General features: G+C 33.1%; 3 protein-coding genes across 4 annotated transcripts; 2 read left to right on the top strand and 1 right to left on the bottom strand.

Moving 5' to 3' along the window:
- Positions 1–5,156: 5,156 nt before the first annotated feature.
- Beta'cop (coatomer subunit beta') lies at positions 5,157–10,700 on the bottom strand. The gene is made up of 8 exons (XM_076380564.1): positions 10,553–10,700; positions 9,812–10,163; positions 8,806–9,744; positions 8,507–8,742; positions 8,095–8,433; positions 7,381–7,980; positions 7,000–7,296; positions 5,157–5,443 (listed from the first exon to the last, which is right to left on the bottom strand). The coding sequence occupies exons 1-8, from the start codon at positions 10,553–10,555 to the stop codon at positions 5,405–5,407; spliced, it is 2,805 nt and encodes a 934-aa protein (XP_076236679.1). The 5' UTR covers positions 10,556–10,700; the 3' UTR covers positions 5,157–5,404.
- A 995-nt stretch (positions 10,701–11,695) lies between these two features.
- Positions 11,696–13,809, top strand: LOC143180041 (targeting protein for Xklp2). The gene has a single exon (XM_076379567.1). It carries the CDS (start codon positions 11,696–11,698, stop codon positions 13,781–13,783), a length of 2,088 nt encoding a protein of 695 aa, XP_076235682.1. The 3' UTR covers positions 13,784–13,809.
- Positions 13,810–14,032: 223 nt separating this feature from the next.
- Positions 14,033–15,418, top strand: Pfdn1 (prefoldin subunit 1). Of its 2 annotated transcripts, none has more exons than XM_076380344.1 (2): positions 14,033–14,130; positions 14,716–15,418. In XM_076380344.1, exon 2 carries the CDS (start codon positions 14,724–14,726, stop codon positions 15,105–15,107), a length of 384 nt encoding a protein of 127 aa, XP_076236459.1. In that variant the 5' UTR covers positions 14,033–14,130; positions 14,716–14,723; the 3' UTR covers positions 15,108–15,418. The 2 variants fall into 2 exon arrangements, with proteins under 2 accessions (XP_076236459.1, XP_076236457.1); XM_076380342.1 differs by lacking the exon at positions 14,033–14,130 and adding an exon at positions 14,396–14,552 and having other exon boundaries at positions 14,716–15,416.
- The last annotated feature ends 47 nt before the right edge of the window (positions 15,419–15,465 follow it).

Genomic DNA, 15,465 nt, shown 5'->3' with positions numbered 1-15,465 from the left:
TACTTTCTCTGTTAAATGACATGATAGAACATCCCTTAAACAAACTAGGAACTAACTAGGAGAATAAATGGTAAAATGTTGCGCCGTCACATATTTTGGAAATCGAAGGTTGTGTTTTCACCAAGAAGATATACTCAAAGTTCAGAAAAAGGAAACAAACAGCTACTATCAGATTAAAAATTGGACATACAAAACTTGCACGTTATTACTTGTTAGCTAAATGTCACTGTGGCGTTTGTTACACTGTTATCCTAAATTTCTACTTGACAGTCAGAAAAATCAAACAGAATCAAACTTCATCATCAAGAGAATTTCTAAGGTGATAAACTTCCTCTAAAAAAGCGAAGTTATTTGATACACTAATTTAAACTTCAATTGCAATACAGTTCCATTTTTTACCTTTTCTTTTTCTCTCTTCTTTTTATCAACATTAAACTTCACTTAAAAACAAAACAATCTTTTTCTATCGAGTTCGTAAAATGTAGACACATTTATCCATTACGGGTATCCACAGACCTAACTGTGGGGAGAAACTGAAGAACCTCCCTTTTCTATCCGATACATACTCGTATCCCCATTGGTTGCAAGAGGCAGGTTGAAATACTGAGTTCCCCTTCAAGATGACTCGCCTATAGGGACAGATAAGAGGCTTGTGTCGCTATTGGTCGAATAAAACAGGTGAAATAGCCATTCATGAAAAGAAGGGAGGATTCTACTCCAATAGGACGATACTAAGAATCTCTTTTTTCTCTTACCAAGGCTTGGAAACGCATCAAGATTTTTTTTAAGATTTCGTCGCTTTCCAAGAATATTATTATGATATTTCAGAGGAAAAATAATACAGTTCCTTTCGTTAGATCAATAGATAAACAATATAAAAAATTGAAGGAATAAACCCTGAATCGATAGGGCGAAACATTATGTACCTCGTAAAATGTAGCCAGCAGATTGTTTACAAATAATAAACTTAATTTTCTCACATTCGATCTAAGTAATTAAATATATAAATCTGAAAGACTCCAAGAGAATTAGAGTGATTTTTCAAAAATTTGTTTCAAAGCGTACTAGGGGTCGATATTTTACAAACATAAACGTCATATACTGGTTGTTTCACGCAACAGCCACGATAAGCAAACAGAGGCGTTAATCATCGGGAGTCAGGGTCCCTTCTCTGTGGAACGAATTCACTGAAAGTCAGGTAAATCATTCGTTGTTTCTCCTAGCAGCCTGGCTAGGGTTACAGAGATGTGAGAGTAACATTTTATGGCGCAACATAACACACTGTTGTTGTTTCGTGTTAGTCTTATTGTCATCTTTAGAGAACTGAAAATCTAGAAGATAAGAAGCCCCTCATACCTTGGGTCGATACACTCAATCTATGATATTGTGGTTTAAAAACGAATTAAGAATAATACAGTACTATTAACTTCAAAGCTGAGAATCTATTAAATTGGAACATAGAATAATAAAAGCTGGATTATAAAGCTCCGTATCATAAGTGACAAGATTTAACATTTATCACCTACTCTTTGCGACTTAGTAGCTGCAGGAAAACAAATTTAGACCTAAAGGAGCTAGTGAATGGCATGGAACAGGTGTCCGCGATCACTTTACGATCAATAAAATCTTTACTCCAACTCGTGACTTTTTAATGACTCTCTTCAACCTCTATTCACAATTCTAATCAGAATGGTAATTAAGTAGACGAAAACTAATTGAAGAATTCGTAACAAAAACAACCCTTATCAAATTTGACGACTCTTTTAATGAAAATACATTTTACTAATCAAAAACGAGATTTATAACGTAATGGAACCTATCCCAGCAAAGATACGATATAAAAAAAAGAATTTTAATCAATTAAACAAGAATTAAAAATGTTGTAATATTTCCTTTGTTGTCCTTAGAAAACACAAAAATTGACAAAGGTCATTTTTGTTATGAGCTCTTCAATTGTAAGTTATTGACAATACTGTTTTCGTAACACCAATGTGATTCGTTATTCAATCGATTTTTTTTAAGTTTTCGCTTGAAAACTAAGGCGGAATTCTTTCGTTTCTGTCGCAATGCGGTTCACACGCACGTGCATCGGTCATGGCGTGTAAATAGAGGGTGGAGGTGACATATAGCGACAGCTTGAGCAAGCGTGTCGACCATTTAGACGACTATTAGCAGCTTCACAGTGCCTTCCACGCACGTGCGTCGTAGAACGCCTTGTCGCCTCCTTCTGGACTTTAAATCATCTCTATTCTCTTTCGTTCAGAAGTAATGTGCAATAATGACAATTACAAACTTACCAACCAAGGTAATTATCTTTCAAAGGTGCTACTGATGGCCGTGAAGCAGTCAGGGTGTGTTGCACTGAAAATGATAAAGTAGGAAATTTCATATAGAAAACTAAGAGAGAAATAGATTTGTTGAGAAATAGATCTAATTCGTTGACTTTGTTGTTGAATGTGTTAATAATGATTTTACTTGAAAATAAAATTGAAGAAATAAGAAGGCAAATGCCTAGGAAATTTTGCATGTTAAAATACACCAAGTTCTAATCCATCCTAAAAATGAGTAAATAAAGAGATAAAGGCATTAATTGGAATCAATTTCATTTTCTTGTTTGATTGCATTTAAAAGCACTAAATAAGGAGCTTATGAAAAATGTAAGTGTAATGTACTTCTAACGATAAAACAGAATATGTATGTACATATAGTCTTATTGGTATCGCTGTTGTCTACCTAAATTTGGTCCCGCCTCAAAAATCACTCGGCTCGTTTACCGTGGTCGTTAGAGTGGATTTAACTGGATGAAACGAGGGTACAGTGTGTCAGATATCGTTCGACCGAGTTCTGGTAATCCTCGCGCGGAACCGACAGCAATAAATTCTCGAGAAGAGCCACTGTTACGCCTCTCGATCCATTTACTCCTCGAGACGTCACCTAAAATCAGTTAATTATATTCAAGATCCTCAACATCGCGTGCTACTACGAATCTATGCCGACTTTTCACGTTTATGACTTTAAAAGAGACAATTACTTTGACTATTAGAACTTAACAGTTTAAATATGTAAAGCATTCTATTTTCTTCTATGAATCTTTATTTTTCAGGAAATCAATTTTAACCTGTTAGCTATGTAATTCTATTTTAAAAGTGTGTTTACCTATTTTATGACGAGCATACATAAAAGATTATCCTTTCCTCGTGACTAACATACTCACAACACAAAAAAGTACCATTTCTTCGTGGCGAATATACTTGTTATAACGAAAAATTGCTATTTCTTCATAACAAGTATAATCGTCAGAACACAAAATATTACCATTTCTTCATGACGAATATATTCGTCACATACACCTAACAAGATTAATATCACACGAATGCATGTCTCTGAATAGTACTCACAGTCAGTGATTTTCACAATAATTAAAAGTATTGAATATGTTTGAAAAAGGGAGGTTATACGCAATAAAAAAAACAACGAATGAAGAATACTTAGTGACCTGTGAACAAAACGCTCTATCCAAGTCCTTGAAATCTGGATGTCCCTTGATTTTCACATGCATGCGTGCATGCCATGAATTCACTTTTAAAAGAATAAGACGCGTAAGCTAACGTGCTCTCGTTTTCAGCGGTGTCTCTATTTTCGCTATACAAAGAGTACTTTAACCTTGCTGATTGTACTATAAAAAAGCATCGCTTGCAAATGCTGAGTATCAGCACTATCATCGACAGGAATAAGAGGTATAGAATGTTAAGTTCATCGACTTTCGTCTTTCTGACGAAAGCGTAATACTTATCGTCACGATAGTCATATTGTCTAACAAGTCTACTAAGAAAATATACTATTTCGTTATGACGCAACGTAATCTTCAAAAATGCATAAGCAGCTCTATGTACATATATCACAAATTTCAAAAGTAACACGCTCAAACAATACCATTTTTGGAGTTTTTCAAGCAGTTTAGTAAGCACATCTCTATTTATTATAAACATTTCTATAAACATCAAAATCTGAATCTATTCAAACAATTTCTGACATAAGTAACTACGAATTATTTCAAATTCATATTATACACATAATGTAAACGAAATTATTTACTGCAAGTAATGAATAACTCTTTTAGACGAATTAAATGAGAAAAATAACTTTCTTTATACAAATTTTATTAGTTTAGTTGGTATATAATCTTTTGCAAACTCGCAGATTTTTGTTTTTCTAAGAAATATACATTTTTGTAATTACGTTACTTTAGAAAAATATACAAAAATATGTTCTTTTACTTCTAATATCTTTTGCAACGCCCTGCTTCATATGTATTTACACAATTATTTTCTATTTTTCGTTATTTTAATCGTCCATCAAATGAAAAAATGTTCACAACAGATTGAGGAATCGCGTGTCACGATAACAGAAGATAGGGGAGACGAGGACGGATTAATCGTGTGTAAATTTACGTCGTGGAATCGGTGCATCACGCGTCATCGTCGTCGGAGCTGAAAAACGAGAAAACGGAGGGGGAGGAGTAGGTGGAGACAGAGAACGACGAGACGAGGCGAGAAGATAGCGATGCGTGTCGTCACGAAAATAGAAACAGCTTCGTTGACACTGCTACAAATCGTCCGCGTCGTTATGTTCTTTGAAAAAGCCAACGTTCTTTCTTCTGTACAGGGAGCCACTGCTGCAAATATTTTACAATTTTCACGTTCTAAGACGTTTTGTGAGCAAAAGTACCTTTACTCTTCTCAATAACGTATATTTAATTTAAACCCAATAAAAGTAGTATAAGTATTTAAAAAAATGTTAAACAGAGCTATAAGCTTGATTGTTTAGCCATCATATAATGTTATTAAAAAGTCAATATCGAATTTGATTCTGAAAAAAGATTGTACAAATTTAGTGTTTACTACTATATATTGATCATACATTTAATATTTAAACAAAGAATTTGTGAAAATTCTGTAATATACAATTTGGCTACAAAAAGAATATATAAACATTGAAATGTATTATATTAACAATATATTTAATCTTCAATACATAGATGAAGTCCTCACATACACTGTATCTGATCTTCCTAATTATGCAAGTTCATGAGAACTTTAGTAGATAGATGTATCCTTTAGCGAAAGATCTGGCTGTGAAAGGAAGTGAGATTAAACTTTCTCTTACTGTCCAATTATATTAACAATATATTTAATTTTCGGTACACGAGTGAAATCCACGTGTACAGATGTTATTATGCCCTTAATTGGTTGCGTGTAATAAAAACACTCGCGCACAAAAATGTCCTTCAACTTTTAATACTTGATCCTAAACGACTCTCGGTCGACTCGTAGGGAATGACTGACGGAAGGAGAATGGAAATTGCACGTGCAACGTACAGACTGCTCGCCTTCCAGTCAAAGGGCTAATCTTCCTCAAGAAGGTCATCGTCGAGACTCACACCCTGAAACAATGATCATTCAAATCATTCTATAATAGTATTAAAACAAAATTCTCACTAACTCTCTATTTACCAACTAAATATTAATTTAGATATTGTGATATATGTACAACTTCATTTGGTGTAATTATTATTGTGATATTGAAGAACGAAATATTTAAAAATTAAAAAGTGTGGTAAAGCACAAAAATGATGGGAAAACCTACCCGAAGAGGGTGATTTAAGGAGGTGTTGTATTAAGGAAATAAAGCTGTAAGCAAAATGAATTATGACTGACGTGAAGTTAACAAATTTTAAAAGTTCCCTTTGGCCGTGACTACATAAAGAGCGGATAGCGATATTATATCTATGACAGCTTTATTTTAGTAATCTTCAAGTTTTATTTATTTTAGCTTGCTGTTTTTTATGTAGCCAAGGTCTTTTTCTTCATCTATTTGTATTCCTAGTATAATAAACAATTTCAATAATCAGATACTATATAGTAAACTGATATGTACAATATCCCCTCATTTGTACATTATAGAACATCAGTTAAAAAGAAAAAGAGTTAAGCAGAACAGTAGAATTTGATTATTTGTCTTGATCTTCTGTGAAATAGTTAATGTCTAATTTAATTTTAGAATAAAATTGTGCATATTGCATACCTTTTTCAAAAAGAAGGATTTTTCATAATTGAAAATGTAAAAATTAACTAACATTTAACGAAATTGCTACTATTACAACAAAAGCTGATTTTAATAAGTATAAATGATTACGAAACGAGTAGCACAACAGAGTGCTCGAACTACCTTTGCTTTTTTATCTTACTTCCTTTTTTACAAAACATGTTTCGCTTTCTCTGGTTTATTTAACAGACCTCGTTCGTTCTGCTCAATAGGTGGAACGTGTTCACGTACATTGAGCAGGATCGATATAAGCTGTACACACATATATCCGTCACGCGTATGCGTGATACATTCGGCTTCGGACTGTTTTGGTAATGCAATACCCTTCTAGAGTTACGAGTCTGTATTTAAGGGTATTAAGCCATCGTCTAGGTGCACCCCTCATACTCGCATTTCCTACCCTTTATAATTCTTTTTTTTTCCCGTTTGACCCTGATTCACCTACTCTTACGACTTCGACATCAGTCTAATGAATAATTGAAGCGTTCTTGTGGAAAGTGGTGTGTCAAAATTAAACAATTTTGTTTTTTATCAAAAATTATCGTATATACCACATAAAAAAATGTTTGAACAAAAAACAAATTTTTTAATTTTGATAGTTACGCTACTTTCCACAAGAACACTTCAATTGTATCTCTCGGAAAATAGTTCCGAAAGATTAATTTTTCAGATAATTCTATTCCCATTTGTTAACTTATTATTCCCTTCATGCACACACCCACACACTTACTTTGTTCATTAGAAGTACTTATTTACGTCGTCAGCATGCACAAAAAATAGTTGCATTAAAAAATAAAAAATGTTTGATAGGAAACATTGCAGGAACTGTGAAGTTAGGTAAAGAAATAGGGAAAAAATCACAGCAACCGTAAGAATACTAATACAACGACTTACAGTGGTATCAATGGTATCATCAATTTCAAGATCAAGATCCAGATCCAGATCGTCTTCGTCGACTGTCAGCGGTCTGGAGCTGCTAGTAGTAGTTTTTGTTGTCTTTTCAGGCGCTGTTGAATTACCGGTAGAAGGAGTGACTGTCTTACCGATATCTAATTCTTGTATCCTATTCATCAAAACTTCAGTCGACGGAACTTCAGGTTCGCTATAACTGTTTACACTCTCTTTGTAGATGAATTGATTCGTTTGCTCGGCTGCCAACATTTCCTCGAGTGGTTTCCGTTCAATATTAGGCTATGATAAATAAATAACTTCTATTAAATTTTACTAGTTGCTATTTCCTCTAATCTACAATTAAAAGATTGTGTGCTTTTTTACCTGGACTGTTGGAAACGCAGAAGCAGGTATCTTCTGTTTGCTTTCTTCTCTTAGGAATTGTTCGACCTTTAAGGCTTCGCTGTATCCAGGAAATAGGTTTTCGTACTGCTCAGGATCGGCCAAACTTTGGCCTGCCTTTTCACTCACTGCGGATAGTTTTTCCTTCCATAATTTCACGATCGATGAAATTTTACTAGGCGCGTAGGTTCTAGCGAAAAACGCAGCTTCCGGAATCCTATCTGTCCTTATAAGAATGTCTAAACATTTATCAAGATCTCCGAGGATGAAGTATGACAAGAACGAAATGTTATTTTTGCCAGTATCATCCGCATCTGTGCCAAGTTTCTGAATCATGTTCGCATTTCCAGTGCTGGTAGCGAGAAGCAGAAGTCCTCCAAAATCTTGTGCTTGATGCAAACACTCTTGTGCCAAGCAGAGTTTTCCCTTTTGCGTCGCTAAAGAGGCTAATTGTCGCCACTTTTGTTGACTGTTGGCTTCTTTGGCAAGTGTATGCGCTGTGGTAAGATCTCCTAACGCTAAAGCCAATTCAAACCTGTGCTCTGGGTCTGTGGAAACTGCTAACGCTTGTTCTTTGAAACCCTGTTAAATGTTTTATGAAATGTTAAATGAAATTTAACTTCAGAATTAAAATATTTAATAAAAAATTTAACTTAAAGATTAAGAATTAAATAAAAAATTAGTAGGAATGCAAACCTGTTTTTCTAAGAAATGTGCAACTCTAGTTCGATGTTCTTTGGGAACAGTTGGCAACACCCTATCGGCAGTTTCAAAATCCTTTCTCATAACAGCTGTTTGGTACTCCAATACGGAAAGTAATAACGAGTAAGAAACTATCGATAGCTCCTTATCGCACAAATACAATCGGTTATCCCTAGGTACATATCCAAGTAAATACATTGGTCTATCCAAGTGTGACACAGTAACTACTTCTCCGCCAACGAAATAGTTCACCCGATTGACACTGTTTGTGTAAATGAAACAGTCACCCACCCAAAGTCCAGTTTTCACTACTTCACTCATTTCAGCGACCATCTATGACATATTAAAAATATTTTTAGGAAATTCTTACTTGTTGCAACTACTAGCTCTGTAAATATAAACGCACCTCAAATGCATCTTCGATATCTTCCGAATTTTCAGAAGCGTTCGCAACAGCATCAGCATGAAACTTTAAAATGAAGTACTGATCAGATGTAGCTAATGCTACTAACGAAGCGTTCTCAGCCCAATAAACATGTGTTGGTTGAATGTCTATACGACGAATTAATTTTAATGTGTCCCAGTCATAAAACGATAGGCCAGATCCGGACGACACTCCCAACAAAAATCCACCAAAAATACCTGCAATATATTATGATGTAAAAAAGAATAATTTTTGGAATAAATGATAATAATTGTACTTACAATCAGCACCAAAATCAGGTTTACAGCTCTTCTTTTGTTTGAAATTCTTGAAGACTTTAACTACAGTGTTACTTTCTCTGACAGCGTAATGACTTGAATCTGCTGCCCACACAAATTCTGATGCTTGACCAAATGCTTTATTTCTTAATGCCATAGATGTATAAATAATATATTCTCCATCGCCACAAACTACTAGAAATCTTCCATTTGGATTGTGTTGAATAGTTTGTGGATAAATTTCACAGGCACCCATGTCTTTTACCGCCAAAGGCAGTCGTTCTCCGTCTTGTGCTTCCTCGCCTAGGGCCTTTAAGTTCACTTGCTGTATTTCACTATGCTTTGCCCAAACAATTTTACCACCCAACGAATCCATTGAAACTGCTGGCTCTTCTCTACCAACTTTCACCATAACGCTACCTTCGTCATAACCGATTGCAACGTTATTGGAGCCTTTCATACAAGCAATTGTCCATACTCTCTCGAAACCAAAGTTAAGAGAAGATTCTAGTCTGTACGTTCCTGCATGCCATATTCTTACAGTTCCATCTTCTGAACCAGTGAGAATAATAGGTAAATCTGGATGGAAACAAACTGCAGAAATATTCTGCGTGTGTCCTTCTAATGTCTGTACACAGGTTTTGTTTTGGTAATCCCATATTTTCACATATTTATCATCTGCACCTGATATTAAATATGGTTTATCTCCACCATGATAGTAACCAACACAGTTGATACCCTTCTCGTGACCTTCCAATGTGAAATTGGCAATAGATGATCCAAGTTGCCATACTTTCACTGTCCTATCCAATGAAGCACTTGCAAATGTATTGTTGTCTTTTGGATTAAACACAATTTGCATAACATAATGAGTGTGTCCTTCAAAGACTTGTTGTCCTATCCAAGCTTTTTCCCAGTTCCATAGCTTAATCAACATGTCATCTAAATAGAAAATTTAATTGATTAGTAACAGACAGAAAAATACAATGTCAAAAAAAATAATACGTACCACTACTAGTTAATATAAATGGCTGTGTAGGATGTACCGCTATACATCTAACATAATCACTATGTGCTTCAAAGGAATGCACTCTTTCCAAAGTGTTATAATTGAAAACTCTAATTTGCATGTCATCTGAGCCAGTAACAACCCAATTTTTACGTGGCACAAATTTAGCTGTACGTACTGGCACGTCACATACTTCAAACGTTTTAACCAACAATTGAGTTTCATGGTTCCAAATATTAACATTTCCTTGGTATAAGGAACAAAGCATCCATGGCTCTGTTGGATGAAGATCGATACTCTTCACTCTGTCAGAACGAGCAGTCAATTTCCGCTTGATATCTAACTTAAGCGGCTAAAAACAAAAGGAGTAATAAGATTATATTTAAAACAGAATATATATTATTCCATACATTGTATATATGTTAATCTACATTCACTAATATGTGTAATTTAATACATGCAACTTTCTTAATGGTTTATTTGAAGACTGTTCAACCAGGAAAAATATAATACATTTCGTAAATGTCAATATTCGAGTTGAAAGTCTTATAAAAGAATTTTAGTTAGAAGTTACAAGGTAAAGTTGTCACGATGAAAAAAGATTACTTTCATAAAATGAAAAGAATTGTATATTTTGACGTGTCAATGCAAGGAAGAGGAGTGTCAATACAGAGGGTCTACAGGTGTTTACCGGTGACAAAAGCTTTACGCTTGTATTGCATTTAATCTCATGGTACTTACCATTTTTTTCACTTTATACTATCCGTTATTCACAAAATATTCAACAACTCGTGGCTCGATGATGGAAACACATTAATGCATCCAAATCTCCTGCCATCAAGTTAGGACGTGGCCAATGCTCGCAGCGAAAATGGCGTCCGTCTGCACTAAATCCACATCACTGCAATATTGTCAAATACAACGTTTTAATAGTGGTTTTCGTTTAACATTGTTATTAATAATAAAGTTAATTGAGTCTTACTATGTACTAGATTTATCACGATACTGTAAAATGTAGACGTGTTTAATTGGTTAGGATTGATTTCCCAATAATAAGGGGTGGTAGTCAGTGGTGTCTACCGAAAGGCGGGCCTTTTGAATCCTTATATGTACAGTAGTTTTCATTTGAATATAGTAATATTATTTATTTGTTTGAATATTAAAGCAGAACTTTTCTTATATTTAATATTGTCTAATTAGATAAAAATAAACTCACACGAATTAAAAAATTATTATTAATATTACATTTTAAATTGTTTTTTGTAACATATGACTTCGTATCACAGTTGGAAACTGCATCAAGGAATCTGATATTATAGATGGGAATAATGTTTTTCATGATGTCTAGGGAGATAGGAATAATGTTTTTCATGGCGTCTAGGGATACAAAACTTGGGTCAACAAAAATTTTGTAACTAGAAATGCAAAATTACATAGGGACATTTTATTTTTGTAATATGCCTATACTTATTCCGTTAACCAATCAGATAAACATTTGAAAAATTTCAAACTTAAATTCGTCAACATATCCAAGAGCGGTTACAAGATTCCATTCCCTTAATGTGCAGTTGCTTGAGTGAAAAAGTTGCCGTTGCAGTTGCAGGAATAGATCAATTTAAAGTAATGAAAAAGGTGATAAGTCTGTCGATGAAAACAAGATATTAACAACAGAACAAGACATTTATGTGATATTTAAGGTAAATATAAATTTTGCTACCTGTAAAGTGAATAATATTTTCAGTTTTATTTAATATTTTAATATATTCAGTTTTATTAATATTTTCAGTTTTATCTATTTTCTTTCGAATGATTATCGGTTTAATACAATTTATTGTAATTGCTTCTAAACATTGCAGATTAATTAATTGTTTTTGGCAATACATAATGGACAGCTTCTGTGCACCGCAATGGGCAGATTTCACACAGAGTCCTCAAATACCAGCAGATAATTATTTTGAGAAAGAACATGAAGTACATAAGCCACAGATACAAATCAAATTCAAATCTAATTTAAAATCAGATCAATTGTTTTCCTCGTGTAAAAAAGAAACTGAACAAGAAATATCAGTTGCAAAAGCAAATTTTTATGATAGTTTAGAACCTGACCAAACTGTTCATTCTACTTATTTTGTACCATATGACGATCAAAAACAATCCATTGGAGAAGAACACAATGACAATAATTTACACAAAGATATGACAAATTTGAAACTTGATGAAAAATTACAAGAAATTCATTGTACGTGGAATGTATCTATAGGTGAATTGGCAACAGTATCTAATAAACCTAAAGCAATAACACCAGAAAAGACAAAAGAAAGTGTTCATGTATTAGAAATGAAAGATATTGCTATTAAATTTTCTTCAAAAAGTAATCCATTAATGAATAATGTCAAAGAAAAGAAAGATCATGTTCAAGTCAAAAGTTTAGAAAGAAGACAGCCTGTAAAAGTATACAGAATACAGTCACAATTATCTGAGAAAAGACAATCACTCAGAAAACCACAGTCTAAGGTGCTCACATGTCAATATCGCAGGCGAAGTCTAGTGAAGTACCGTAACTGTTCAAATAAATTTATAAGTATAGCAGAAGCAGTTTCGAGGTTCCAAAATACAACACCACAACGTTTTCGTACTCTTAGTAACAAAGATTTAAAACCAGGTCAATTAATGAAATTGAAACGTTCTCCCTTAAAGCTAACTAATCCAATTTCTCCTGCATTGAGATGTAAGCAGAGAGTACGACACACTACTGCTTTAAGTCAACAAGAACGTGAAGCTTTGGAGATTGAAGAAATGAAAAAACATCAGATTAAAGCAAAACCTGTACCAGCTAATATTTTGAAAGCACCAACTGTACTTAAAAAAGTAGCCAAAAAACCAGTTACTGTTACAGAAGAATTTCATTTAACTCAGCCCAAAAAGACATCCCATTCAAGTTTACATGGAAGTTCACAGAATACTATAAATAAGAAAGAACACAATCAGAAACGTGCTTTATCACTTGCATGTTCTGCTAGTGCTTCAAATATTCCTAATAAAAAGGAAGATAAACCTTCAAACAATTCTCAAGACAATATTGTAAAATGTGTGAAGAATAGGTTGCCACTCAATTTTGAAAGTCGTAACAAAGAATTTCTACTGAAAAGAGAAGAAAAAATAAAAACTTTACAAACTCAAGAAACAAATAAAATAAAAGCAGAGTTTCACGCAAAACCTGTTCCTAAATTTGTAAAATCATCAGTAAATTCGATTAAAAAAGATAACATTGATAAACGGATGGTGGTTTCATGTCCATTTAGTTTTGCAGAAAGGGACAAATATATTGCTAAAAAGAAGGAACAGCTTGCTAAACAGATACAGGAACAGGATAAAAAAAGACATGTATTTCATGCCAAACCTGCACCTACATTTAAGCCTGTAATAGTACGTCATCCATCTAAGGAAAAATTACGAAATAAGGAACAGACAGTAACTAATTCTAAAAATCTTGCAACCAAGAATACTAAATGCTGCAATGATCAAGAAAATAAACAACCGAATATTATTCAAACTGCTACAATACCTGTTGATGTAAAAGAAAAAGGAATAAAAGACAAGTTGAACAAGATCGGCGGGTGTAAAGGTATTACAAATGATAAAAATGAGAAAATTAAACCTGAACAAAATCTGAGAAAATCCATGTTGAAACCAAAATTTGAAGTAAATAATGACAAAAAAGCTAAAGAGAGAAGTGAACTTGAAAAACTCAAGAGGATGAAGCAGGAAGAAGAATCAAAACGACTGGAAGAAGAGAAAAACAGATTAGCAAAAGAAAAATTGAAAAGAGCTGAGTTACGTAAATTAACAGAAGTGAAAGCGAAGCCTATGCCAGTATACAAACCCATGGATATTCAGAAATCAACTAAACCACTAACCAGTCCTCACACCCCTGCACGTTTACGTAAAAGTAGAACGAAAAATGTTTCTTAATTTTAAGTTGCTTTTTTTATATAATTTGTTATATATATATATATATGTGATAAGTGTATGTATTTTATGAGTTATATATATATAAGTGAATATTTTTGCAGCTTGTTTATAAATAAAATAAGACTTACGAAGCATTATTTTAATTGAAATAGAGCCAATATTCTGTAATACATATTTTTACAATAAGACTATTAAATATAAACATTAATAAACATAAAAACCAATAAAACAATGGTGCAATCGAATTTGATCGTTGATATATTCCATAATTTTAGATTTCGTTGATAACAATGCCACAACATATGACTGGGTTGCGCATGTTGTGATCAGACGCGACACAGCATCAGGTTTAATCAGTTTTCATTTTCATTATACCAAAATATCCATATTTTTGAAAATGTGTTCATAAAGAGGACAAATAGGAGATAAACTCTTTTCTTTTTCAAATTTAAAAATTTATTCCCGCTATTAAAACCGCATTTGTTTAAGACAATTATAAAGAAGTGCTTAAAGTTTAAAGAAACCTTTTTAAACTGGAATTATTTTTCTTTGATACTCGTTAATACACATATCTGTATATGCAGATAATATAGTTTTATAGATACAGATTGTATTCATAAAGAAATATCAGTGATAATTTACAATTTGACATACCTATATAAAGAAATATTTCGTCTACGGCAGTGATACCAAAATATCAACGTAAACTTTGTAGTAACACATGATCATTTCGAATTTCACTGTTTCGTCTTCTGTGATTTGTTTCGAAGTATGATACTCATAATCATAATCCGCTAAGTAATAAAAAATAAAAACTGTTTATTGTATTTTTAAACAGTACATTGCATCGAACAGATAATTGCACGATGGAGCTTATGATTGCATCAAAACGATTCCACTTTTCTAACCTATTTTCTCTAACCTTATTACAGAAACGAAAATGGCAAGGGAAACGGACGAGGATATAAGAAAAGCTTTCTCACAACACCGTGAGAAACTTATGGACACCAAACAGAAAATGACACAAGCAGATATAGATATTGAAGTACTGAAAAAGTCGAAGCAACGCGCCGAACTGACGATTAAAGAAATAAGCTCCTATGAGGAAACTCCGAGGATGTATGAAGCTGTTGGCAGAATATTCATTTTGGGCAATCCAGATAATATTAAAGCAAATTTTGAGAAGCAGATGAAGACTGCAGAAGAGGAGATACAGGCTGTAGAGAATAGCAAGATATATTTACAGCAAACCTTCAAAGAGTGCGAAAACAATCTTAGAGAAATGATTAAACAAGTAGTCCTGAAAGGCGATACCTCTGGTTAACATCTTTCTTTTTAATTAAATATTTCATTGTATCACTACTTGTGTTGAAGGTTTTTTATATTTTACCTTCTTCCATTGATTCATTAGTTTATTTCTTTCATTAACTTTATGTCTGTTTTTATACAATGCAAAGGAATCAAAAAATTTTATACTAGATTTTTCTCATCACTCACTAGTAAGAAAATACTTGTTCATTTTGATATTTGTGATTTGATTGACTATATAATATTATTCAATTAATAATGTCGTAAATATAAATATGTTTAAAGTAATTTGTGTACTAATGTTAAAAATTTATGAATTATTAAGAAATCTATATTTATTAAATCAGTGATCAATAAAAAGATTTCACTATAGT

This window comes from Calliopsis andreniformis, chromosome 6, assembly GCF_051401765.1.
Source record: "Calliopsis andreniformis isolate RMS-2024a chromosome 6, iyCalAndr_principal, whole genome shotgun sequence".
In the NCBI taxonomy this organism is placed as follows: Eukaryota; Metazoa; Arthropoda; class Insecta; order Hymenoptera; family Andrenidae; genus Calliopsis; species Calliopsis andreniformis.
This window is presented reverse-complemented; position numbering and strand designations above follow the sequence as displayed.

Excerpts from the sequence above, each read along its gene's own strand:
- LOC143180041 (XM_076379567.1), top strand. The coding sequence starts at position 11,696 with ATGGACAGCTTCTGTGCACCGCAATGGGCAGATTTCACACAGAGTCCT.
- Beta'cop (XM_076380564.1), bottom strand. Across the intron at positions 7,981-8,094 it reads CACATTTCTTAGAAAAACAG|GGTTTCAAAGAACAAGCGTT; the intron begins GTTTGCATTCCT and ends AACATTTAACAG. Across the intron at positions 7,297-7,380 it reads CTGCGTTTCCAACAGTCCAG|CCTAATATTGAACGGAAACC; the intron begins GTAAAAAAGCAC and ends TATTTATCATAG.
- Pfdn1 (XM_076380344.1), top strand. The coding sequence starts at position 14,724 with ATGGCAAGGGAAACGGACGAGGATATAAGAAAAGCTTTCTCACAACAC.